Genomic DNA, 26,533 nt, shown 5'->3' with positions numbered 1-26,533 from the left:
AGGGGTGTACGGGCCGGAGGGGGTTACAGAGACAGGGAGGGGTGTAGGGACTGGAGGGGGTTACAGAGACAGGGAGGGGTGTAGGGGCTGGAGGGGGTTACAGAGACAGGGAGGGGTGTAGGGACTGGAGGGGGTTACAGAGACAGGGAGAGGTGTAGGGGCTGGAGGGGGTTTCAGAGACAGGCAGGGGTGTAGGGGCTGGAGGGAGTTACAGAGACAGGGAGGTGTGTAGGGGCTGGAGGGGGTTACAGGGACAGGGAGGGGTGTAGGGGCCAGAGGGATTACAGAGACAGGGAGGGGTGTAGGGGCTGGAGGGGGTTACAGGGACAGGGAGGGGTGTAGGGGCCAGAGGGATTACAGAGATAGGGAGGAGTGTAGGGGCTGGAGGGGGTTACAGAGACAGGGAGGGGTGTAGGTGCCGGAGGGGGTTACAGAGACGGGGAGGCGTGTAGGGGCCGGAGGGGGTTACAGGGACAGGGAGGAGTGTAGGGACTGGAGGGGTTTTCAGAGACAGGGAGGGGTGTAGGGGAGGGAGGGGGTTACAGAGACAGGGAGGGGTGTAGGGACCGGAGGGGGTTACAAAGACATGGAGGGGTGTAGGGGCTGGAGGGAGTTACAGAGACAGGGAGGGGTGTAGAGGCCGGAGGGGGTTACAGAGACGGGGAGGGTTGTAGGGGCTAGAGGGGGGTTACAGAGACAGGGAGGGTTCTAGGGATCGGAGGGGGTTACAGAGATGGGGAGGGGTGTAGGGGAGGGAAGGGGTGACAGAGACGGGGAGAGGTGTAGGAGCTGGAGGGAGTTACAGAGACACGGAGGGGTGTAGGGGCTGGAGGGGGTTACAGAGACAGGGAGGGGTGTAGGGGCCGGAGGGAGTTACAGAGACAGGGAGGGGTGTAGGGGCCGGAGGGGGTTACAGAGACAGGGAGGGGTGTAGGGACTGGTGGTGTTGCCGAGACAGGGAGCGGTGTAGGGGCCGGAGGGGGTTACAGAGACAGGGAGGGGTGTAGGGGCCGGAGGGGGTTACAGAGAGAGGGAGGGGAGTAGGGGCCGGAGGGGGTTACAGAGATGGGGAGGGGTGTAGTGGCCGGAGGGTGTTACAGAGCCGGGGAGGGGTGTAGGGGCTGGAGGGGGTTACAGAGACAGGGAGGGGTGTAGGGGCCGGAGGGGGTTACAGAGACAGGGAGGGGAGTAGGGGCCGGAGGGGGTTACAGAAACAGGGAGGGGTGTAGGGGCCAGAGGGGGTTACAGAGACAGGGAGGGGAGTAGGGGCCGGAGGGGGTTACAGAGACAGGGAGGGGTGTAGGGGCCAGAGGGGGTTACAGAGACAGGGAGGGGTGTAGGGGCTGGAGGGGGTTACAGAGACAGGGAGGGGTGTAGGGGCTGGAGGGGGTTACAGAGACAGGGAGGGGTGTAGGGGCCAGAGGGGGTTACAGAGACAGGGAGGGGTGTAGGGGCCGGAGGGTGTTACAGAGACGGGGAGGGGTGTATGGGTTGGAGGGGGTTACAGAGACAGGGAGGGGTGTAGGGACTGGAGGGGTTACAGAGACAGGGAGGGGTGTAGGGGATGGAGGGGGTTACAGAGACAGGGTGGGGTGTAGGTACTGGAGGGGTTACAGAGACAGCGAGAGGTGTAGGGGTCAGGGGGGTTACAGAGACAGGGAGGGGTGTAGGGTCTGGAGGAGGTTACAGAGACGGGGAGGGGTGTAGGGACCGGAGGGGGTTACAAAGACATGGAGGGGTGTAGGGGCCAAAGGGGGTTACAGAGACAGGGAGGGGTGTAGGGGCTGGAGGGAGTTATAGAGACGGGGAGGGTTGTAGGGGCCGGAGGGGGTTACAGAGACAGGGAGGGTTGTAGGGATCGGAGGGGGTTACAGAGATGGGGAGGGGTGTAGGGGCGGGACGGGGTGACAGAGACGGGGAGGCGTGTAGGAGCTGGAGGGAGTTACAGAGACATGGAGGGGTGTAGGGGCGGGAGGGGGTTACAGAGACTGGGAGGGGTGTAGGGGCCGGAGGGGTTTACAGAGACAGGGAGGAGTGTAGGGGCCGGAGGGAGTTACAGAGACAGGGAGGGGTGTAGGGGCCGGAGGGGGTTACAGAGTCAGGGAGGGGTGTAGGGACTGGAGGGGGTTACAGAGACAGGGAGGGGTGTAGGGGCTGGAGGGGGTTACAGAGACAGGGAGGGGTGTAGGGACTGGAGGGGGTTACAGAGACAGGGAGAGGTGTAGGGGCTGGAGGGGGTTACAGAGACAGGGAGGGGTGTAGGGCCTGGAGGGGGTTACAGAGACAGGGAGAGGTGTAGGGGCCGGAGGGGGTTACAGAGACAGAGGGTTGTAGGGGCCGGAGGGGGTTACAGAGACAGGGAGGGGTGTAGGGGCCAGAGGGGGTTACAGAGTCAGGGAGGGGTGTAGGGACTGGAGGGGGTTACAGAGACAGGGAGCGGTGTAGGGACTGGAGGGGGTTACAAAGACATGGAGGGGTGTAGGGGCCAAAGGGGGTTACAGAGACAGGGAGGGGTGTAGGGGCTGGAGGGAGTTACAGAGACGGGGAGGGTTGTAGGGGCCGGAGGGGGTTACAGAGACAGGGAGGGGTGTAGGGACTGGTGGGGTTACAGAGACGGGGGGGGCGTGTAGGGGCTGGAGGGGGTTACAGAGACAGGGAGGTGTGTAGGGGTCGGAGGGGGTTACAGAGACAGGGAGAGGTGTAGGGGATGGAGGGGGTTACAGAGACAGAGGGTTGTAGGGGCCGGAGGGGGTTACAGAGTCAGGGAGGGGTGTAGGGACCGGAGGGGGTTACAAAGATATGGAGGGGTGCAGGGGCCAAAGCGGGTTACAGAGACAGGGTGGGGTATAGGGGCCGGAGGAGGTTACAGAGACAGGGTGGGGTATAGGGGCCGGAGGAGGTTACAGAGACAGGGTGGGGTGTAGGGGCCGGAGGGGGTTACAGAGACAGGGAGGGGTGTAGGGACTGGTGGGGTTACAGAGACGGGGGGGCGTGTAGGGACTGGAGGGGGTTACAGAGACAGGGAGAGGTGTAGGGGATGGAGGGGGTTACAAAGACAGAGGGTTGTAGGGGCCGGAGGGGGTTACAGAGTCAGGGAGGGGTGTAGGGACCGGAGGGGGTTACAAAGATATGGAGGGGTGTAGGGGCCAAAGCGGGTTACAGAGACAGGGTGGGGTGTAGGGGCCGGAGGGGTGTAGGGGCCGGAGGGGGTTACAGAGACAGGGAGGGGTGTAGGGACTGGTGGGGTTACAGAGACGGGGGGGCGTGTAGGGACTGGAGGGGGTTACAGAGACAGGGAGAGGTGTAGGGGCTGCAGGGGGTTACAGAGACAGAGAGGTGTGTAGGGGTCGGAGGGGATTACAGAGACAGGGAGGGGTGTAGGGGGCAGAGGGGGTTACAGAGTCAGGGAGGGGTGTAGGGGCTGGAGGGGGTTACAGAGACAGGGCGGGGTGTAGGGACTGGAGGGGGTTACAGAGACAGGGAGGGGTGTAGGGACTGGAGGGGTTTCCAGAGACAGGGAGGGGTGTCGGGACCGGAGGGGGTTACAAAGACATGGAGGGGTGTAGGGGCCAAAGGGGGTTACAGAGACAGGGAGGGGTGTAGGGGCTGGAGGGAGTTACAGAGACGGGGAGGGTTGTAGGGGCCGGAGAGGGTTACAGAGACAGGGAGGGTTGTAGGGATCGGAGGGGGTTACAGAGATGGGGAGGGGTGTAGGGGAGGGAAGGGGTGACAGAGACAGGGAGGGTTGTAGGAGCTGGAGGGAGTTACAGAGACACGGAGGGGTGTAGGGGCTGGAGGGGGTTACAGAGACAGGGAGGGGTGTCGGGGCCGGAGGGGTTTACAGAGACAGGGAGGGGTGTAGGGGCCGGAGGGAGTTACAGAGACAGGGAGGGGTGTAGGGGCCGGAGGGGGTTACAGAGACAGGGAGGGGTGCAGGGACTGGTGGGGTTACAGAGACGGGGGGGGCGTGTAGGGACTGGTGGGGGTTACAGAGACAGGGAGAGGTGTAGGGGCTGGAGGGGGTTACAGAGACAGGGAGGTGTGTAGGGGTCGGAGGGGGTTCCAGAGACAGGGAGTGGTGTAGGGGCTGGAGGGGGTTACAGAGACAGAGGGTTGTAGGTGCCGGAGGGGGTTACAGAGACAGGGTGGGGTGTAGGGGCCAGAGGGGGTTACAGAGTCAGGGAGGGGTGTAGCGGCTGGAGGGGTTTACAGAGACAGGGAGGGGTGTAGGGACTGGAGGGGGTTACAGAGACAGGGAGCGGTGTAGGGGCCGGAGGGGGTTACAGAGATGTGGAGGGGTGTAGTGGCCGGAGGGTGTTACAGAGCCGGGGAGGGGTGTAGGGGCTGGAGGGGTTTACAGAGACAGGGAGGGGTGTAGGGACTGGAGGGGGTTACAGAGACAGGGAGCGGTGTAGGGGCCGGAGGGGGTTACAGAGATGTGGAGGGGTGTAGTGGCCGGAGGGTGTTACAGAGCCGGGGAGGGGTGTAGGGGCTGGAGGGGTTTACAGAGACAGGGAGGGGTGTAGGGGCCGGAGGGGGTTACAGAGACAGGGAGGGGTGTAGGGGCTGGAGGGGGTTACAGAGACAGGGAGGGGTGTAGGGGCGGAGGGGGTTACAGAGACAGGGAGGGGTGTAGGGACTGGAGGGGGTTACAGAGACAGGGAGCGGTGTAGGGGCCGGAGGGGGTTACAGAGATGGGGAGGGGTGTAGTGGCCGGAGGGTGTTACAGAGCCGGGGAGGGGTGTAGGGGCTGGAGGGGTTTACAGAGACAGGGAGGGGTGTAGGGGCCGGAGGGGGTTACAGAGACAGGGAGGGGTGTAGGGGCTGGAGGGGGTTACAGAGACAGGGAGGGGTGTAGGGGCGGAGGGGGTTACAGAGACAGGGAGGGGTGTAGGGACTGGAGGGTGTTACAGAGACAGGGAGCGGTGTAGGGGCTGGAGGGGTTTACAGAGACAGGGAGGGGTGTAGGGGCCGGAGGGGGTTACAGAGAGAGGGAGGGGTGTAGGGGCTGGAGGGGGTTACAGAGACAGGGAGGGGTGTAGGGGCGGAGGGGGTTACAGAGACAGGGAGGGGTGTAGGGACTGGAGGGGGTTACAGAGACAGGGAGCGGTGTAGGGGCCGGAGGGGGTTACAGAGATGGGGAGGGGTGTAGGGGCCGGAGGGGTTTACAGAGACAGGGAGGGGTGTAGGGGCCGGAGGGAGTTACAGAGACAGGGAGGGGTGTAGGGGCCGGAGGGGGTTACAGAGACAGGGAGGGGTGTAGGGACTGGAGGGGGTTACAGAGACAGGGAGGGGTGTAGGGGCTGGAGGGGGTTACAGAGACAGGGAGGGGTGTAGGGACTGGAGTGGGTTACAGAGACAGGGAGGGGTGTAGGGACTGGAGTGGGTTACAGAGCCGGGGAGGGGTGTAGGGGCTGGAGGGGGTTACAGAGACAGGCAGGGGTGTAGGGGCTGGAGGGAGTTACAGAGACAGGGAGGTGTGTAGGGGTTGGAGGGGTTACAGAGACAGGGAGGGGTGTAGGGGCTGGAGGGGGTTACAGGGACAGGGAGGGGTGTAGGGGCCAGAGGGATTACAGAGACAGGGAGGGGTGTAGGGGCTGGAGGGGGTTACAGAGACAGGGAGGGGTGTAGGTGCCGGAGGGGATTACAGAGACGGGGAGGCGTGTAGGGGCCGGAGGGGGTTACAGGGACAGGGAGGAGTGTAGGGACTGGAGGGGTTTTCAGAGACAGGGAGGGGTGTAGGGGAGGGAGGGGGTTACAGAGACAGGGAGGGGTGTAGGGACCGGAGGGGGTTACAAAGACATGGAGGGGTGTAGGGGCTGGAGGGAGTTACAGAGACAGGGAGGGGTGTAGGGGCCGGAGGGGGTTACAGAGACGGGGAGGGTTGTAGGGGCTAGAGGGGGGTTACAGAGACAGGGAGGGTTCTAGGGATCGGAGGGGGTTACAGAGATGGGGAGGGGTGTAGGGGAGGGAAGGGGTGACAGAGACGGGGAGAGGTGTAGGAGCTGGAGGGAGTTACAGAGACACGGAGAGGTGTAGGGGCTGGAGGGGGTTACAGAGACAGGGAGGGGTGTAGGGGCCGGAGGGAGTTACAGAGACAGGGAGGGGTGTAGGGGCCGGAGGGGGTTACAGAGACAGGGAGGGGTGTAGGGACTGGTGGTGTTGCCGAGACAGGGAGCGGTGTAGGGGCCGGAGGGGGTTACAGAGACAGGGAGGGGTGTAGGGGCCGGAGGGGGTTACAGAGAGAGGGAGGGGAGTAGGGGCCGGAGGGGGTTACAGAGATGGGGAGGGGTGTAGTGGCCGGAGGGTGTTACAGAGCCGGGGAGGGGTGTAGGGGCTGGAGGGGGTTACAGAGACAGGGAGGGGTGTAGGGGCCGGAGGGGGTTACAGAGACAGGGAGGGGAGTAGGGGCCGGAGGGGGTTACAGAAACAGGGAGGGGTGTAGGGGCCGGAGGGGGTTACAGAGACAGGGAGGGGTGTAGGGGCCAGAGGGGGTTACAGAGACAGGGAGGGGTGTAGGGGCCAGAGGGGGTTACAGAGACAGGGAGTGGTGTAGAGGCCGGAGGGGGTTACAGAGACAGGGAGGGGTGTAGGGGCCAGAGGGGGTTACAGAGACAGGGAGGGGTGTAGGGGCCGGAGGGGGTTACAGAGACAGGGAGTGGTGTAGAGGCCGGAGGGGGTTACAGAGACAGGGAGGGGTGTAGGGGCCAGAGGGGGTTACAGAGACAGGGAGGGGTGTAGGGGCCGGAGGGTGTTACAGAGACGGGGAGGGGTGTATGGGTTGGAGGGGGTTACAGAGACAGGGAGGGGTGTAGGGGATGGAGGGGTTACAGAGACAGGGAGGGGTGTAGGGGTCAGGGGGGTTACAGAGACAGGGAGGGGTGTAGGGTCTGGAGGAGGTTACAGAGACGGGGAGGGGTGTAGGGACCGGAGGGGGTTACAAAGACATGGAGGGGTGTAGGGGCCAAAGGGGGTTACAGAGACAGGGAGGGGTGTAGGGGCTGGAGGGAGTTATAGAGACGGGGAGGGTTGTAGGGGCCGGAGAGGGTTACAGAGACAGGGAGGGTTGTAGGGATCGGAGGGGGTTACAGAGATGGGGAGGGGTGTAGGGGAGGGAAGGGGTGACAGAGACGGGGAGGCGTGTAGGAGCTGGAGGGAGTTACAGAGACATGGAGGGGTGTAGGGGCTGGAGGGGGTTACAGAGACAGGGAGGGGTGTAGGGGCCGGAGGGGTTTACAGAGACAGGGAGGAGTGTAGGGGCCGGAGGGAGTTACAGAGACAGGGAGGGGTGTAGGGGCCGGAGGGGGTTACAGAGTCAGGGAGGGGTGTAGGGACTGGAGGGGGTTACAGAGACAGGGAGGGGTGTAGGGGCTGGAGGGGGTTACAGAGACAGGGAGGGGTGTAGGGACTGGAGGGGGTTACAGAGACAGGGAGAGGTGTAGGGGCTGGAGGGGGTTACAGAGACAGGGAGGGGTGTAGGGGCTGGAGGGGGTTACAGAGACAGGGAGAGGTGTAGGGGCCGGAGGGGGTTACAGAGACAGAGGGTTGTAGGGGCCGGAGGGGGTTACAGAGACAGGGAGGGGTGTAGGGGCCAGAGGGGGTTACAGAGTCAGGGAGGGGTGTAGGGACTGGAGGGGGTTACAGAGACAGGGAGCGGTGTAGGGACTGGAGGGGTTACAAAGACATGGAGGGGTGTAGGGGCCAAAGGGGGTTACAGAGACAGGGAGGGGTGTAGGGGCTGGAGGGAGTTACAGAGACGGGGAGGGTTGTAGGGGCCGGAGGGGGTTACAGAGACAGGGAGGGGTGTAGGGACTGGTGGGGTTACAGAGACGGGGGGGCGTGTAGGGGCTGGAGGGGGTTACAGAGACAGGGAGGTGTGTAGGGGTCGGAGGGGATTACAGAGACAGGGAGTGGTGTAGGGCCTGGAGGGGGTTACAGAGACAGGGAGAGGTGTAGGGGATGGAGGGGGTTACAGAGACAGAGGGTTGTAGGGGCCGGAGGGGGTTACAGAGTCAGGGAGGGGTGTAGGGACCGGAGGGGGTTACAAAGATATGGAGGGGTGCAGGGGCCAAAGCGGGTTACAGAGACAGGGAGGGGTGTAGGGGCCGGAGGGGTTTACAGAGACAGGGAGGGGTGTAGGGGCCGGAGGGGGTTACAGAGACAGGGAGGGGTGTAGGGACTGGTGGGGTTACAGAGACGGGGGGGCGTGTAGGGACTGGAGGGGGTTACAGAGACAGGGAGAGGTGTAGGGGATGGAGGTGGTTACAAAGACAGAGGGTTGTAGGGGCCGGAGGGGGTTACAGAGTCAGGGAGGGGTGTAGGGACCGGAGGGGGTTACAAAGATATGGAGGGGTGTAGGGGCCAAAGCGGGTTACAGAGACAGGGAGGGGTGTAGGGGCCGGAGGGGTGTAGGGGCCGGAGGGGGTTACAGAGACAGGGAGGGGTGTAGGGACTGGTGGGGTTACAGAGACGGGGGGGCGTGTAGGGACTGGAGGGGGTTACAGAGACAGGGAGAGGTGTAGGGGCTGGAGGGTGTTACAGAGACAGGGAGAGCTGTAGTGGCTGGTGGGGGTTACAGAGACAGAGGGTTGTAGGGGCCGGAGGTGGTTACAGAGACAGGGAGGGGTGTACGGGAGGGAAGGGGTGACAGAGACGGGGAGGGGTGTAGGAGCTGGAGGGAGTTACAGAGACACGGAGGGGTGTAGGGGCTGGAGGGGGTTACAGAGACAGGGAGGGTTGTAGGGGCCGGAGGGGTTTACAGAGACAGGGAGGGGTGTAGGGGCCGGAGGGGATTACAGAGACAGGGAGGGGTGTAGGGGCCGGAGGGGGTTACAGAGACAGGGAGGGGTGTAGGGACTGGAGGGGGTTACAGAGACAGAGGGTTGTAGGTGCCGGAGGGGGTTACAGAGACAGGGAGGGGTGTAGGGACTGGAGGGGGTTACAAAGACATGGAGGGGTGTAGTGGCCAAAGGGGGTTACAGAGACAGGGAGGGGTGTAGGGGCCGGAGGGGTTTACAGAGACAGGGAGGTGTGTAGGGGCCGGAGGGGGTTACAGAGACAGGGAGGGGTGTAGGGACTGGTGGGGTTAAACAGACGGGGGGGCGTGTAGGGACTGGAGGGGGTTACAGAGACAGGGAGAGGTGTAGGGGCTGCAGGGGGTTACAGAGACAGAGAGGTGTGTAGGGGTCGGAGGGGATTACAGAGACAGGGAGGGGTGTAGGGGGCAGAGGGGGTTACAGAGTCAGGGAGGGGTGTAGGGGCTGGAGGGGGTTACAGAGACAGGGCGGGGTGTAGGGACTGGAGGGGGTTACAGAGACAGGGAGGGGTGTAGGGACTGGAGGGGTTTCCAGAGACAGGGAGGGGTGTCGGGACCGGAGGGGGTTACAAAGACATGGAGGGGTGTAGGGGCCAAAGGGGGTTACAGAGACAGGGAGGGGTGTAGGGGCTGGAGGGAGTTACAGAGACGGGGAGGGTTGTAGGGGCCGGAGGGGGTTACAGAGACAGGGAGGGTTGTAGGGATCGGAGGGGGTTACAGAGATGGGGAGGGGTGTAGGGGAGGGAAGGGGTGACAGAGACAGGGAGGGTTGTAGGAGCTGGAGGGAGTTACAGAGACACGGAGGGGTGTAGGGGCTGGAGGGGGTTACAGAGACAGGGAGGGGTGTCGGGGCCGGAGGGGTTTACAGAGACAGGGAGGGGTGTAGGGGCCGGAGGGAGTTACAGAGACAGGGAGGGGTGTAGGGGCCGGAGGGGGTTACAGAGACAGGGAGGGGTGCAGGGACTGGTGGGGTTACAGAGACGGGGGGGCGTGTAGGGACTGGTGGGGGTTACAGAGACAGGGAGAGGTGTAGGGGCTGGAGGGGGTTACAGAGACAGGGAGGTGTGTAGGGGTCGGAGGGGGTTCCAGAGACAGGGAGTGGTGTAGGGGCTGGAGGGGGTTACAGAGACAGAGGGTTGTAGGTGCCGGAGGGGGTTACAGAGACAGGGTTGTGTGTAGGGGCCAGAGGGGGTTACAGAGTCAGGGAGGGGTGTAGCGGCTGGAGGGGGTTACAGAGACAGGGAGGGGTGTAGGGACTGGAGGGGGTTCCAGAGACAGGGAGCGGTGTAGGGGCCGGAGGGGGTTACAGAGATGTGGAGGGGTGTAGTGGCCGGAGGGTGTTACAGAGCCGGGGAGGGGTGTAGGGGCTGGAGGGGTTTACAGAGACAGGGAGGGGTGTAGGGGCCGGAGGGGGTTACAGAGACAGGGAGGGGTGTAGGGGCTGGAGGGGGTTACAGAGACAGGGAGGGGTGTAGGGGCGGAGGGGGTTACAGAGACAGGGAGGGGTGTAGGGACTGGAGGGGGTTACAGAGACAGGGAGCGGTGTAGGGGCCGGAGGGGGTTACAGAGATGGGGAGGGGTGTAGTGGCCGGAGGGTGTTACAGAGCCGGGGAGGGGTGTAGGGGCTGGAGGGGTTTACAGAGACAGGGAGGGGTGTAGGGGCCGGAGGGGGTTACAGAGACAGGGAGGGGTGTAGGGGCTGGAGGGGGTTACAGAGACAGGGAGGGGTGTAGGGGCGGAGGGGGTTACAGAGACAGGGAGGGGTGTAGGGACTGGAGGGTGTTACAGAGACAGGGAGCGGTGTAGGGGCTGGAGGGGTTTACAGAGACAGGGAGGGGTGTAGGGGCCGGAGGGGGTTACAGAGAGAGGGAGGGGTGTAGGGGCTGGAGGGGGTTACAGAGACAGGGTGGGGTGTAGGGTCTGGAGGAGGTTACAGAGATGGGGAGGGGTGTAGGAACCGGAGGGGGTTACAAAGACATGGAGGGGTGTAGGGGCCAAAGGGGGTTACAGAGACAGGGAGGGGTGTAGGGGCTGGAGGGAGTTACAGAGACGGGGAGGGTTGTAGGGGCCGGAGGGGGTTACAGAGACAGGGAGGGTTGTAGGGATCGGAGGGGGTTACAGAGATGGGGAGGGGTGTAGGGGAGGGAAGGGGTGACAGAGACGGGGAGGCGTGTAGGAGCTGGAGGGAGTTACAGAGACATGGAGGGGTGTAGGGGCTGGAGGGGGTTACAGAGACCGGGTGGGGTGTAGGGGCCGGAGGGGTTTACAGAGACTGGGAGGAGTGTAGGGGCCGGAGGGAGTTACAGAGACAGGGAGGGGTGTAGGGGCCGGAGGGGGTTACAGAGTCAGGGAGGGGTGTAGGGACTGGAGGGGGTTACAGAGACAGGGAGGGGTGTAGGGGCTGGAGGGGGTTACAGAGACAGGGAGGGGTGTAGGGACTGGAGGGGGTTACAGAGACAGGGAGAGGTGTAGGGGCTGGAGGGGGTTACAGAGACAGGGAGGGGTGTAGGGGCTGGAGGGGGTTACAGAGACAGGGAGAGGTGTAGGGGCCGGAGGGGGTTACAGAGACAGAGGGTTGTAGGGGCCGGAGGGGGTTACAGAGACAGGGAGGGGTGTAGGGGCCAGAGGGGGTTACAGAGTCAGGGAGGGGTGTAGGGACTGGAGGGGGTTACAGAGACAGGGAGCGGTGTAGGGACTGGAGGGGGTTACAAAGACATGGAGGGGTGTAGGGGCCAAAGGGGGTTACAGAGACAGGGAGGGGTGTAGGGGCTGGAGGGAGTTACAGAGACGGGGAGGGTTGTAGGGGCCGGAGGGGGTTACAGAGACAGGGAGGGGTGTAGGGACTGGTGGGGTTACAGAGACGGGGGGGGCGTGTAGGGGCTGGAGGGGGTTACAGAGACAGGGAGGTGTGTAGGGGTCGGAGGGGATTACAGAGACAGGGAGTGGTGTAGGGGCTGGAGGGGGTTACAGAGACAGGGAGAGGTGTAGGGGATGGAGGGGGTTACAGAGACAGAGGGTTGTAGGGGCCGGAGGGGGTTACAGAGTCAGGGAGGGGTGTAGGGACCGGAGGGGGTTACAAGATATGGAGGGGTGCAGGGGCCAAAGCGGGTTACAGAGACAGGGAGGGGTGTAGGGGCCGGAGGGGTTTACAGAGACAGGGAGGGGTGTAGGGGCCGGAGGGGGTTACAGAGACAGGGAGGGGTGTAGGGACTGGTGGGGTTACAGAGACGGGGGGGCGTGTAGGGCCTGGAGGGGGTTACAGAGACAGGGAGAGGTGTAGGGGATGGAGGGGGTTACAAAGACAGAGGGTTGTAGGGGCCGGAGGGGGTTACAGAGTCAGGGAGGGGTGTAGGGACCGGAGGGGGTTACAAAGATATGGAGGGGTGTAGGGGCCAAAGCGGGTTACAGAGACAGGGAGGGGTGTAGGGGCCGGAGGGGTGTAGGGGCCGGAGGGGTGTAGGGGCCGGAGGGGGTTACAGAGACAGGGAGGGGTGTAGGGACTGGTGGGGTTACAGAGACGGGGGGGCGTGTAGGGACTGGAGGGGGTTACAGAGACAGGGAGAGGTGTAGGGGCTGGAGGGTGTTACAGAGACAGGGAGAGCTGTAGGGGCTGGTGGGGGTTACAGAGACAGAGGGTTGTAGGGGCCGGAGGGGGTTACAGAGACAGGGAGGGGTGTAGGGGAGGGAAGGGGTGACAGAGACGGGGAGGGGTGTAGGAGCTGGAGGGAGTTACAGAGACACGGAGGGGTGTAGGGGCTGGAGGGGGTTACAGAGACAGGGAGGGTTGTAGGGGCCGGAGGGGTTTACAGAGACAGGGAGGGGTGTAGGGGCCGGAGCGGATTACAGAGACAGGGAGGGGTGTAGGGGCCGGAGGGGGTTACAGAGACAGGGAGGGGTGTAGGGACTGGAGGGGGTTACAGAGACAGAGGGTTGTAGGTGCCGGAGGGGGTTACAGAGACAGGGAGGGGTGTAGGGACTGGAGGGGGTTACAAAGACATGGAGGGGTGTAGTGGCCAAAGGGGGTTACAGAGACAGGGAGGGGTGTAGGGGCCGGAGGGGTTTACAGAGACAGGGAGGTGTGTAGGGGCCGGAGGGGGTTACAGAGACAGGGAGGGGTGTAGGGACTGGTGGGGTTACAGAGACGGGGGGGCGTGTAGGGACTGGAGGGGGTTACAGAGACAGGGAGGGGTGTAGGGGCTGCAGGGGTTTACAGAGACAGGGAGGGGTGTAGGGGCCGGAGGGAGTTACAGAGACAGGGAGGGGTGTAGGGGCCGGAGGGGGTTACAGAGACAGGGAGGGGTGCAGGGACTGGTGGGGTTACAGAGACGGGGGGGGCGTGTAGGGACTGGTGGGGGTTACAGAGACAGGGAGAGGTGTAGGGGCTGGAGGGGGTTACAGAGACAGGGAGGTGTGTAGGGGTCGGAGGGGGTTCCAGAGACAGGGAGTGGTGTAGGGGCTGGAGGGGGTTACAGAGACAGAGGGTTGTAGGTGCCGGAGGGGGTTACAGAGACAGGGTGGGGTGTAGGGGCCAGAGGGGGTTACAGAGTCAGGGAGGGGTGTAGCGGCTGGAGGGGGTTACAGAGACAGGGAGGGGTGTAGGGACTGGAGGGGGTTACAGAGACAGGGAGCGGTGTAGGGGCCGGAGGGGGTTACAGAGATGGGGAGGGGTGTAGTGGCCGGAGGGTGTTACAGAGCCGGGGAGGGGTGTAGGGGCTGGAGGGGTTTACAGAGACAGGGAGGGGTGTAGGGGCCGGAGGGGGTTACAGAGACAGGGAGGGGTGTAGGGGCTGGAGGGGGTTACAGAGACAGGGAGGGGTGTAGGGGCGGAGGGGGTTACAGAGACAGGGAGGGGTGTAGGGACTGGAGGGTGTTACAGAGACAGGGAGCGGTGTAGGGGCTGGAGGGGTTTACAGAGACAGGGAGGGGTGTAGGGGCCGGAGGGGGTTACAGAGAGAGGGAGGGGTGTAGGGGCTGGAGGGGGTTACAGAGACAGGGTGGGGTGTAGGGGCGGAGGGGGTTACAGAGACAGGGAGGGGTGTAGGGACTGGAGGGGGTTACAGAGACAGGGAGCGGTGTAGGGGCCGGAGGGGGTTACAGAGATGGGGAGGGGTGTAGTGGCCGGAGGGTGTTACAGAGCCGGGGAGGGGTGTAGGGGCTGGAGGGGGTTACAGAGACAGGGAGGGGTGTAGGGGCCGGAGGGGTTTACAGAGACAGGGAGGGGTGTAGGGGCCGGAGGGAGTTACAGAGACAGGGAGGGGTGTAGGGGCCGGAGGGGGTTACAGAGACAGGGAGGGGTGTAGGGACTGGAGGGGGTTACAGAGACAGGGAGGGGTGTAGGGGCTGGAGGGGGTTACAGAGACAGGGAGGGGTGTAGGGACTGGAGGGGGTTACAGAGACAGGGAGAGGTGTAGGGGCTGGAGGGGGTTACAGAGACAGGGAGGGGTGTAGGGGCTGGAGGGGGTTACAGAGACAGAGGGTTGTAGGGGCCGGAGGGGGTTACAGAGACAGGGAGGGTTGTAGGGGCCAGAGGGGGTTACAGAGACAGGGAGGGGTGTAGGGGCTGGAGGGAGTTACAGAGACGGGGAGGGTTGTAGGGGCCGGAGGGGGTTACAGAGACAGGGAGGGGTGTAGGGACTGGTGGGGTTACAGAGACGGGGGGGGCGTGTAGGGGCTGGAGGGGGTTACAGAGACAGGGAGGTGTGTAGGGGTCGGAGGGGATTACAGAGACAGGGAGTGGTGTAGGGGCTGGAGGGGGTTACAGAGACAGGGAGAGGTGTAGGGGCTGGAGGGGGTTACAGAGACAGAGGGTTGTAGGGGCCGGAGGGGGTTACAGCGTCAGGGAGGGGTGTAGGGACCGGAGGGGGTTACAAAGAAATGGAGGGGTGTAGGGGCCAAAGCGGGTTACAGAGACAGGGAGGGGTGTAGGGGAGGGAAGGGGTGACAGAGACGGGGAGGGGTGTAGGAGCTGGAGGGAGTTACAGAGACACGGAGGGGTGTAGGGGCTGGAGGGGGTTACAGAGACAGGGAGGGGTGTAGGGGCCGGAGGGAGTTACAGAGACAGGGAGGGGTGTAGGGGCCGGAGGGGTTTACAGAGACAGGGAGGGGTGTAGGGACTGGTGGGGTTACAGAGACGGGGGGGGCGTGTAGGGACTGGTGGGGGTTACAGAGACAGGGAGAGTTGTAGGGGCTGGAGTGGGTTACAGAGTCAGGGAGGTGTGTAGGGGTCGGAGGGGGTTCCAGAGACAGGGAGGGGTGTAGGGACTGGAGGGGGTTACAAAGACATGGAGGGGTGTAGGGGCCAAAGGGGGTTACAGAGACAGGGAGGGGTGTAGGGGCCGGAGGGGTTTACAGAGACAGGGAGGGGTGTAGGGGCCGGAGGGAGTTACAGAGACAGGGAGGGGTGTAGGGGCCGGAGGGGGTTACAGAGACAGGGAGGGGTGTAGGGACTGGTGGGGTTACAGAGACGGGGGGGCGTGTAGGGACTGGAGGGGGTTACAGAGACAGGGAGAGGTGTAGGGGCTGCAGGGGGTTACAGAGACAGAGAGGTGTGTAGGGGTCGGAGGGGATTACAGAGACAGGGAGTAGTGTAGGGGCTGGAGGGGGTTACAGAGACAGGGAGAGCTGTAGGGGCCGGAGGGGGTTACAGAGACCGGGAGGGGTGTAGGGGGCAGAGGGGGTTACAGAGACAGGGAGGGGTGTAGGGGCTGGAGGGGGTTACAGAGACAGGGCGGGGTGTAGGGACTGGAGGGGGTTACAGAGACAGGGACGGGTGTAGGGACTGGAGGGGTTTCCAGAGACAGGGAGGGGTGTAGGGACCGGAGGGGGTTACAAAGACATGGAGGGGTGTAGGGGCCAAAGGGGGTTACAGAGACAGGGAGGGGTGTAGGGGCTGGAGAGAGTTACAGAGACGGGGAGGGTTGTAGGGGCCGGAGGGGGTTACAGAGACAGGGAGGGTTGTAGGGATCGGAGGGGGTTACAGAGATGGGGAGGGGTGTAGGGGAGGGAAGGGGTGACAGAGACAGGGAGGGGTGTAGGAGCTGGAGGGAGTTACAGAGACACGGAGGGGTGTAGGGGCTGGAGGGGGTTACAGAGACAGGGAGGTGTGTAGGGGCCGGAGGGGTTTACAGAGACAGGGAGGGGTGTAGGGGCCGGAGGGAGTTACAGAGACAGGGAGGGGTGTAGGGGCCGGAGGGGGTTACAGAGACAGGGAGGGGTGGAGGGACTGGTGGGGTTACAGAGACGGGGGGGGGCGTGTAGGGACTGGTGGGGGTTACAGAGACAGGGAGAGGTGTAGGGGCTGGAGGGGGTTACAGAGACAGGGAGGTGTGTAGGGGCCGGAGGGGGTTCCAGAGACAGGGAGTGGTGTAGGGGCTGGAGGGGGTTACAGAGACAGAGGGTTGTAGGGGCCGGAGGGGGTTACAGAGACAGGGTGGGGTGTAGGGGCCAGAGCGGGTTACAGAGTCAGGGAGGGGTGTCGCGGCTGGAGGGGGTTACAGAGACAGGGAGGGGTGTAGGTACTGGAGGGGGTTACAGAGACAGGGAGCGGTGTAGGGGCCGGAGGGGGTTACAGAGATGGGGAGGGGTGTAGTGGCCGGAGGGTGTTACAGAGCCGGGGAGGGGTGTAGGGTCTGGAGGGGTTTACAGAGACAGGGAGGGGTGTAGGGGCCGGAGGGGGTTACAGAGACAGGGAGGGGTGTAGGGGCTGGAGGGGGTTACAGAGACAGGGAGGGGTGTAGGGGCCGGAGGGGGTTACAGAGACAGGGAGGGGTGTAGACGCTGGAGGGGGTTACAGAGACAGGGAGGGGTGTAGAGGTCAGAAGGGGTTACAGGGACAGGGAGGGGTGTAGGGACTGGAGGGGGTTACAGAGACAGGGAGGGGTGTAGGGGCTGGAGGGGGTTACAGAGACAGGGAGGGGTGTAGGGGCGGAGGGGGTTACAGAGACAGGGAGGGGTGTAGGGTCTGGAGGGTTTACAGAGACAGGGAGGGGTGTAGGTACTGGAGGGGTTACAGAGACAGGGAGGGGTGTAGGTACTGGAGGGGTTACAGACACAGGGAGGGGTGTAGGGACTGGAGAGGGTTGATAAGGGATTACAGGGACAGAAAGTTCGGAGTCATATGACTTACGATTCAGAGAACCAGCCTTTCCAGTTGGCAGCCATAAAGTATAAAGGAAAGCAGTCGTAATCCGTGAAGGTCATCAGATAGTAATCTGTGAACATTGGGAGACCGGTTCAGATCAGATCTGCACTTGACAGCGAGGCACAGGGTGGGGAGGGTGACGTGATGTGACATGTGTGGGGGAGAGAGACAGAGAGATGAGAGGGAGAGAGAGGCAGAGAAAGAGACAGACGGACAAAGAGAGATTTATCGAGAGAGACGGACAGGCAGTAGGAGGGTGAGAGAAGATCGTGTTGAGGGAAGTGATTCTCTCTCCTGGTTGGGCAGTTGTGGACGAGCGCGGAGGGAGTGGGGTGTAGAGTGATGTCACTTACTTCCTTGCTCAAATACATTCCAGTTATTACACAGCAGCCCAGCGCGGGGGATCTCCGGGGTTCCAGCGAAAACCGGGCCGAGGAGCATGGCGTTTTTGGGAACACCAAATTTCTGGAAGGGAACCGTAAGCGGGCCCTTCAGGCAGGTCTTGTTCTGGGGGAAGTAGCGGTACATCACGGACTGTGGAAAGAGGGGAAACAGGACAGGTTACAGAGGGATGCACTCGGACCCCGAGAGACCCCTGAACTGGACTCGTAGATCCCCGAGAGACCCCAGACACAGAGATGGGGGCCACTGAGAGACACAGCCCCTGCCACCGTCCCCCACCCCCCCCGTGCCCAGACCTGGACACGGACGATCTGGAGAAACGTCATGCACCGATGTCAAGACCGCAGATACGGGCACAGAGAACCTCAGGGTCTCCCACCTAGAACTCCCGACGCAAGACCTGAGGATCTCTGAGACCCCTAACCCAGACCGGGACACGATCAGGCGACTCCAATCCAAGACACAGAGATCGCAAGAGGCCTACTGATCCAGACATGGCGTCCCACCAACAGTCCGGACATCTGTGGTGTGGGTTTCCGTGCTGAGCGAGATCTGAGAGGGCTGTGTGAGGAAGGAGAACCTCAGAACTAAAGAACCTATTTTTGAGCTTCAGAAAGGGGAAGGAGGGCAAACATTGGGGTATTGGCAGAGAAGAGGGTCAGCACCTTTAAACTTGGCCGGCAACATTTCGGGTGGCCTGTCCTGGGCCCAGCACAGGGAAGGTTTGCCAGTGTCTCTAACTTCTGGGGACATTCCAGAGGATTGGCTAGATAACAAGCACTCCAACAAACTTCAACAGAGGTACTGTTGATAGTATCCCGACTGGCTACTATGGCAACTCGAATGCGCGCTCCCCCCACCCCCAAACCCGTCCAACGAATGTATGCTGACATTGGGGAGGGTTCAAAGAAGGTTCACAAAAATGATTCTGGGATCCAACTGTTTATCATATGAGGAGCGTTTGGTATCACCAGGCCTCTCCTCACTGGAACTCAGAAGAATGAGGGGTGACCTCATTGAAACCTATCGAATGTTGAAAGAGTGGATGTGGAGAGGATGTTTCCTATAGTGGGGAGTCTAGGACCAGAGGACACAGACCGAGTGGATGTGGAGAGGATGTTTCCTATAGTGGGGGAGTCTAGGACCAGAGGACACAGATAGAGTGGATATGGAGAGGATGTTTCCTATAGTGGGGGAGTCTAGGACCAGAGGACACAGATAGGATGGATATGGAGAGGATGTTTCCTATAGTGGGGGAGTCTAGGACCAGAGGACACAGATAGAGTGGATGTGGAGAGGATGTTTCCTGTAGTGGGGGAGTCTAGGACCAGAGGACACAGATAGAGTGGATGTGGAGAGGATGTTTCCTATCGTGGGGGAGTCTGGGACCAGAGGCACAGCCTCAGAGTAGAGGGACGTCCTCTTAGAATAGAGATGAGGAGGAATTTCAGAGGGTGGTGAATCTGTGAAATTTGTTGCCACAGGTGACTATGCAGGCCAAGTCATTGGGTATATCTAAGGCAGTGGTTGATAGATCCTTGATTAGTCAGGGAATGAAGGGATACGGGAGAAGGCAGGAGATTGGGGCTGAGAGGGAAAATGGATCAGCCATGAGGAAATGGCAGAGCAGATTCGATGGGCCGATGGCCTAATTCTGCTCCTGTGTCTTATGGTTTTCTGGACCGTAAGAAGCTGCACAGTGTGGACTCAGCCCAGTACATCATGGGCACTCGGTAAAATCTCCAGGAGGGACAGCCTCAAGAAGTGTCCATCCATCATCAAAGCTCCCCCACCACCCGGGCCGTGCCATCTTCTCACGGCTCCCATCGGGCAGGGGGTACGGGAGCCCCAAGACCCACACCACTGGGTTCAGGAACAGCGACTTCCCTTCGACCGTTCGGATCCTGAACCGACCGGCACAACCCTAATCACCGCCTCGGTACGACAGCACTCCGACCACTTTGCACTACAAGGGAAGGAGGAGGGGAACCGGGGGAGCTGATAGGAGGGTGAGGAGAAGAGGTAAGATTATGGGGGGGGCGTGGATAGGGGTCAGAGTGGGGAATTGAAGAAGAGGGAGGGTGAGGGGAAGAAAAGACCAGCAGTTAAAGACATCGATGTTCGTGCCATCAAGATGGAGACTACCCAGATGGAATATGTTGCTCTTCCAACCTGACAGTGGCCCCTCATCGTGGCAGGAGACTTTGAGGTTTCTTTGACTGCTGATATTTCCGAGTGAAAATGCAACTGGCCACCTCACCTTCTCAAACAGCAGGATGTCCACCTGTTGCCAGGTCTGTTTCCCGTTGTTCATAAATATATTACTGTAAACCCTCTCGTTAACCGCATCGTAGGAGAACGTCCCGTAGTCCGATGCAAGCTGGAGTGGGACAAACTGTGGAAGGGAGACAGCGAGTTAGGCAGTGATCACAACCCATAGGAGCAGAATTAGGCCATTCAGCCCATCGAGTCTGCTCTGCCATTCCATCATGGCTGATTTATTATCCCTCTCAACCCCATTCTCCTGCCTTCTCCCCGTAATCTTTGGTGTCCTGACTAATCACAAACCTATCAACCTCCACTTTAATTAGACTAAAGATTTGGCCTCCACAGCCGTGTGCGGCGATGAATTCCGCAGATTGGCCGCCCGGGAGGACTGAGAGCTGCCAGGAGGAGGGGATTCAGATTCCGATTCCGGTTCACATTCAGATCAATTGATCGCGTGTGCACGTGAAACGCCTCGCTCGCGCTAGCAACCAGCACAATGCAAGGAAGCGCCGGGGGCAGCCCGCAAGTGTCGCCGCACATTTCGGCGCCCACACCCCACACCGACGATGCTCGGCAGAACAACAGAAAACGCAGCGAGCAACAACGCGACAACAAAGCAAGCCTCGTTCACCCTTCCCACCCCACACACATACACCCAGGCCGTCTCCAGTCTCCAGTGGACTCACGGATATGCAGACATTGGGATTCAACTGGGTAGACTTCCAGATTCAGGTCTCCGGTTCTGGACTTCTGATAGGCCTTCGGCATCGACCCCAGTGTCACAATGGGGGGGGCATTGTGAGCAGAGGGTGGACCCAAATGCGAGACACAGACAGTGAGGTTAAGTAAATTGAGTTTATTGATTGATACCAGGAGAGCAAAGCAGGAGCAGGAATAGCAAACCGGACGAGGACTCAGGATTACGACTAGGCTGGGACTAAAGGTCTGGGCTAGGACTTGGAAACGAATCCCAGAACCAGGCATGGACATGACACGGGCTAGGGAGAGGAGGAACATGGGAACACAGAGCCTCGGTCTCGGGAGAGCAGGTACATGGAACCACGGACACATACACAGAACACAGAGTCGGGACCCCTCCTTGGGTACAGGACATAGGGCCAGGACTCATGACCACCCGTGGGGCAACGGCAAGACAGCCTGACTTACCCCACGGAGGCGAGGACAAGACAAGACAAAATGAAAGAACACGAGACAGTACCTATCTAGCTCCGGCGATAGAACTAGACAGAAGTGCAGGCAAGGGCTGCAGATGAGGGCTAGAGGCGAGGGGCAGAGAAGGGATTCAGACGGTGGGGGTAGGATAGGAATCACAGACTGCCGGGACCAGGACTTGACTTGGAACCTGGATGCTGCCAGGAACGGGACTTGACTCGGAACCTGGATGCTGCCAGGGCCAGGACTTGACTCAGAACCTGGATGCCGCCGGGTAGTGGCGAGCTCTCGACTCGGCCCGGGAACAGTAGACAGCGGTTCTTGATTCCCTCCGGCGGGTTAACTGACGGACCCACCTCGGTGTGGAAACTTTGCAGGCTTGCTTTGGCGAGGTAACTTGACAGGGGTGCTCCGGTGAGGAAAGGCGAATTACCGGCACGCTGTACCTTGGTGACTTTGCAGACGCTCTCACACCGAACGGCTGAAAGCCGGAGACTATAAACTACCGGTTCAGCCGAGAGTAAATTGCCTCCAATCACCAAAGCCGAGGGACACGGGAAAACAGGGAACCAAAGGGAAACAGGGAGTCAACGGTCCGGATCGTAACATAAACAAAGTAAATTTAAAGGGACCCCGATCTGGACCATGACACCCAGGGCCTCGAAATCCAGGCCTCGAGTTGGGACCCTCTGGTGACCAGGATCCTCAACACTAGGCCTCGACACCAGACCTCTAATGAACACTAGGCCTCAAGTGGCAGACTCTCCGATAACCCTACACTCCAGGTCTTGAACGCCTGTCTCTCCAATGACTCTCTAAGCACCAGGCCTTAAGTGGTGGACTCTCCGATTACTGGTACCCTGAACACTAGGCCTCGACACCGGGCTCTTCGATCACCAGAACCCTCGGCCTCAAAAGCTGGTCTCGGTGACTCGTGTACCTGAGGGTGCGGTCACCCACCCTCATACCCTCCTGTCCGATCCCTGATCCCAGAGAGAGGGGCACTGTGTGCTCGGATTCAGGGTGACCATGGGCACTCCTCCCCACAGGGGATTATGTGGGACACTCCACCTTCCTCAGGACGCCCCGCGATCCCTGTTTCTGGACCAAGTGAATTTCCGGAAAGCTCTGTCTGAAGTGTTGAATGGTTCAGGATGAGTGTCATTGGCCAGAGTCCCACTCGAGTGGCTCTTTTCTCAGAAGGCTGCTGCATCTGAGGGGCCACTCTCCTTGAAGTCAGTGTTTTACTTTCAACGGCCTCCACATTCCTTTTCCCTTTCCTTCGTGGCTATCTGGAGAAGACGAATCTCGTTGTACACTGAATGAGTACTTTGATGATAAGTGAGCCTGCGGGCACTTCTGAATGAAACCGTCAGCTCCACGTGACGGTTCTCCTGAGAAGTGAAAACAAATCAGATGGGGGCCCTCCGATATCCCACGGCTGTCTGCGTGATGCTATTACAGCCCGGGGCTCTGCGGAGTTCAGAGTTCAATTCCGGTGCCATCTGTAATGGGGTTTCCCCCGGGTGCTCTGGTACCCTCCCACAGTCCAAAGACGTACCGTTAGTAGGTTAATTTAACATTGCAAACTGGTTGGGCTGAAAGGGGCCTAAACAGATAGATCGATAGACAGGTAGGCAGATTTCTGGAGGCCGTCGGCAGACAGACTGAACTTCACAACCTCAAGAGATTCCGCAGGTGCTGGAAATCCAGAGCAACGCACGCGGAACGCTGGAGGAACCCGGCAGGTCGGGCAGTGCCTACGGAGGGGAGTAAACAGCCGACGTTTCGGGCCGAGGCCCTTTCGCCAGGACCGGAAAGGAAGCGGCGGGAGGAGTCGGAAGAGCAAGCGGCGGGAGGGAAGGGAGGGCAAGCTGGCAGGCGAAAGGTGAGACCGGGCGAGGGAGAAGGTGGGTGCCTGGGAGAGAGGGAGCAAGAAGCTGGGAGTTGATTGGTGGGAGAGGTGAAAGGGGCTGAAGGAGGAGGAATCTGATTGGAGAGGAGAGTGAACCATGGGAAGGAGGAGGGCAACTGGAGGGAGGTGAAGGGCAGGTGAGGACAAGAGAAGAGGTGCGAGGTCTCACCTATCACTTGCCAGCTTGTACTCCCGCCCCCTCCACTCCAACCCGACCTTGAAAGCCCTGTTAAAGTTATACTCACAACACTCACGATTCCATCCATTTGGTCCGGAGAAGCTGTGGGATTCGGGGGAGGGAAAACGGGAGAGAAATCAGTTGTCGCCCACTTGGGTCGAGGCAAAGCCGCTTGCCAACGAGCTGACCGTGCCCAAGCCGTGACTCTGGGACAGTGGACGACCGTCCACGGTTTCCAGACGGATTCTCGGGGAACTGTGCGTTTACCCGCGAGCAGCTCAACGTGGGGGGGGGCAGGGGGGTGCAAATCCTGACACCGTGGGGTCCCGGAGCACGTGCAGGCCACTCGGCCGACACTACCATACTGACCAAGGTGCCCGGGTGAACATGTCCCAGTTAGACCCCACGTTCGAAACGTTACCCCTCAGTTCCCTTTGAATCTTTATCCCCCCCCCCGACCTCACCTCTAACCTGTGCCCTCTGGTTTCAGACCCTGGGGAAAAGACTGTGACTGACCTCCTCATCGACACTCACGCCCCTGCAGTGATTTTATAAGGTCACCCCTCAGCCACAATCACCCCGGGAAAGTGGTGCCAGTCCGTTCAGTGTATCCCTGTAACTCACACCCCCAATCCCAGGAACATCACGCGGGATTTCCCCCACCCTCTTTCCAGACCGTTGTTACCCCCTCCCTCCTCGACCGCTCGGAGCCCAGAACTGCCTTCGCTATGGTCTGGAATTTCACTCACTGCAGCGTTGGGGGCTGTCCTGCGCAGAGGCCAGGGCCAGTAGGCAGAAGACGGGCAGAGCGGCCAGCAGCTTCATGCTGAGACACGGGACTCCAAGCTTCACCTGGGGACGGGGTGGAGAGCGTCCGGTCGGTTTCCTCAGCCGTGGGATGTTCACTGGGGGGGGGGGTGTGTCACAATATTCAATGGATGCAGGGAGGTCCAGACCTGTGTGTCCGATTCTCCAACCCCTCAGTGTATCAGTAAACACCCCCTACCCCTCCCAGACTCTGTTACCCCCTCCCTCTCCGTCTAACCCCTCCCAGACTCTGTTACACCCTCCCTCTCCATCCAACCCCTCCCAGACTCTGTAACCACCCCCTCCCCTACACCCCTCCCCGTCTCTGTAACCTCCTCCCTCCCCTACACCCCTCCCCGTCTCTGTAACCCTCTCCCTCCCCTACACCCCTCCCCATCTCCGTCACCTTCTCCCTCCCCTACACCCCTCCCCGTCTGAATCACCCCTCCTTCCCCTACACCCCTCCCATCTCCATCACCCCCTCCCTCCCCTACACCCCTCCCTGTCTCCGTCACCCCACCCTCCCCTACACCCCTCCCCGTCTCCGTCACCCCTCCCTCCCCTACACCCCTCCCGTCTCCGTCACCCCCTCCCTCCCCTACATCCCTCCCCATCTCCATCACCCCTCCCTGCCCTACAACCGTCCCCGTCTCCGTCACCCCCTCCCTCCCCTACACCCCTCCCGTCTCCATCACCCCCTCCCTCCCCTACACCCCTCCCCGTCTCCGTCACCCCCTCCCTCCCCTACAACCCTCCCCGTCTCCGTCACCCCCTCCCTCCCCTACACCCCTCCCGTCTCTGTCACCCCCTCCCTCCCCTACACCCCTCCCCATCTCCGTCACCCCTCCCTCCCCTACACCCCTCCCTCCCCTACAACCCTCCCCGTCTGAATCACCCCCTCCCTCCCCTACACCCCTCCCGTCTCCGTCACCCCCTCCCTCCCCTACACCCCTCCCCGTCTCCGTCACCCTCCCCCTCCCCGTCTCCGCACCCCCTCCCTCCCCTACACCCCTCCCCGTCTCCGTCACCCCCTCTCTCCCCCACACCCCTCCCCGTCTCCGTCACCCTCTCCCTCCCCTACACCCCTCCCCGTCTCTGTCACCCTCCCCCTCCCCTACACCCCTCCCCGTCACCGCACCCCCTCCCTCCCCTACACCCCTCCCCGTCTCCGTCACCCTCTCCCTCCCCTACGCCCCTCCCTGTCTCCCTCACCCCCTCCCTCCCCTACACCCCTCCCTGACTCCGTCACCCCCTCTCTCCCCCACACCCCTCCCCGTCTCCATCACCCCCTCCCTCCCCTACACCCCTCCCCGTCTCTGTCACCCCTCCCTCCCCCATACCCCTCCCCGTCTCCGTCACCTCCTCCCTCCCCTACACCCCTCCCCGTCTCCGTCACCCTCTCCCTCCCCTACACCCCTCCCCGTCTCTGTAACCCCCTCCGGCCCTTACACCCCTCGCTGTCTCTGTAACCCCCTCCGGCCCCTACACCCCTCCCCGTCTCCGTCACCCCCTCCCTCCCCTACGCCCCTCCCTGTCTCCGTCACCCCTCCCTCCCCTACTCCCCTCCCCGTCTCCGTTACCCCTCCCTCCCCTACAACCCTCCCCGTCTGAATCACCCCCTCCCTCCCCTACACCCCTCCCGTCTCTGTCACCCCCTCTCTCCCCTACACCCCTCCCTGTCTCCGTCACCCCCTCTCTCCCCCACACCCCTCCTCGTCTCCGTCACCCTCTCCCTCCCCTACGCCCCTCCCTGTCTCCCTCACCCCCTCCCTCCCCTACACCCCCCCTGTCTCCGTCACCCCCTCCCTCCCCGACACCCCTCCCTGTCTCCATCACCCCCTCCCTCCCCTACACCCCTCCCTCCCCCACACCCCTCCCCGTCTCCGTCACCCCCTCCCTCCCCTACACCCCTCCCCGTCTCCGTGACCCTCTCCCTCCCCTACACCCCTCCCCATCTCTGTCACCCTCTCCCTCCCCTACACCCCTCCCCGTCTCTGTAACCCCCTCCGGCCCTACACCCCTCCCCGTCTCTGTCACCCTCTCCCTCCCCGTCGCTGTCACTCCCTCCCTCCCCTACCACCCCCCGTCTCTGTCACCCTCTCCCTCCCCGTCTCTGTCACCCTCTCCCTCCCCGTCGCTGTAATCTGAGCCGGGAGTCTGGTGACAGTTTCCAGCTCTCCCTCCCCGTCTCTGTCACCCTCTCCCTCCCCGTCTCTGTCACCCTCTCCCTCCCCGTCTCTGTCACCCTCTCCCTCCCCGTCGCTGTAATCTGAGCCGGGAGTCTGGTGACAGTTTCCAGCTCTCACTCACCCATCGGCTGGTGACTGTTTGCTGAGACTGGGGGGTATGTGTGGTGCTGCCTTTGTCCTCACCCACACAGAGATAAACATCAGCTGATCCGTGCTGAGCAGGACGGTCGGCCCAAGCAGCCAATGAGGGCACCTGCCTGCTGACAACATGGGGGCCGAACCTGTTTCTGACCGGAGAAGGCATCGTGCCAAAAACTCTCTGGAAAGTTCCGCTTACCCAGGGGTCAGGGAGAGGAAGAGGCTGGTTACGAAACCAACAGGCAGCAGTGAGCAGCAACAATTACTGGGAGAGAGAGAGAGCCTTTCTGTACAGAAAGATCCCACTCGTTACCTGGAATCAACTGGTATAAGACCATAAGACATAGGAGCAGAATTAAGCCATTCAACCCATCGAGTCTGCTCTGCCATTCCACCATGGCTGACCCCAGATCCCACTCGACCCCATACACCTGCCTTCTCGCCAAATCCTTTGATGCCCTGACCGATCAGAAAATGATCAACTTCCGCCTTAAATATACCGACGGAC

At 61.6% G+C, this 26,533-nt stretch overlaps 1 protein-coding gene across 1 annotated transcript in view; it reads right to left on the bottom strand.

The window, feature by feature from the left end:
* The window catches only part of LOC134339685 (mammalian ependymin-related protein 1-like), a 91,950-nt gene extending 65,797 nt beyond the window's left edge, over positions 1 to 26,153 (bottom strand). The window contains exons 1-6 of the mRNA XM_063036386.1: positions 26,009 to 26,153; positions 23,641 to 23,796; positions 22,959 to 22,993; positions 19,618 to 19,752; positions 17,309 to 17,489; positions 16,941 to 17,025 (exon numbers count right to left, since the gene is read on the bottom strand). Coding sequence (XP_062892456.1) covers positions 16,941 to 17,025; positions 17,309 to 17,489; positions 19,618 to 19,752; positions 22,959 to 22,993; positions 23,641 to 23,796; positions 26,009 to 26,012 — 596 coding nt within the window. The 5' untranslated portion in view covers positions 26,013 to 26,153. The remainder of the gene's footprint in view (positions 1 to 16,940; positions 17,026 to 17,308; positions 17,490 to 19,617; positions 19,753 to 22,958; positions 22,994 to 23,640; positions 23,797 to 26,008) is intronic.
* Between the last annotated feature and the right edge of the window lie 380 nt (positions 26,154 to 26,533).

Source organism: Mobula hypostoma, chromosome 30, assembly GCF_963921235.1.
Source record: "Mobula hypostoma chromosome 30, sMobHyp1.1, whole genome shotgun sequence".
NCBI classification, from domain to species: domain Eukaryota; kingdom Metazoa; phylum Chordata; class Chondrichthyes; order Myliobatiformes; family Myliobatidae; genus Mobula; species Mobula hypostoma.
The sequence above is the reverse complement of the archived record's forward strand: the minus strand, read 5'-3'. Positions and strand labels throughout refer to the sequence as shown.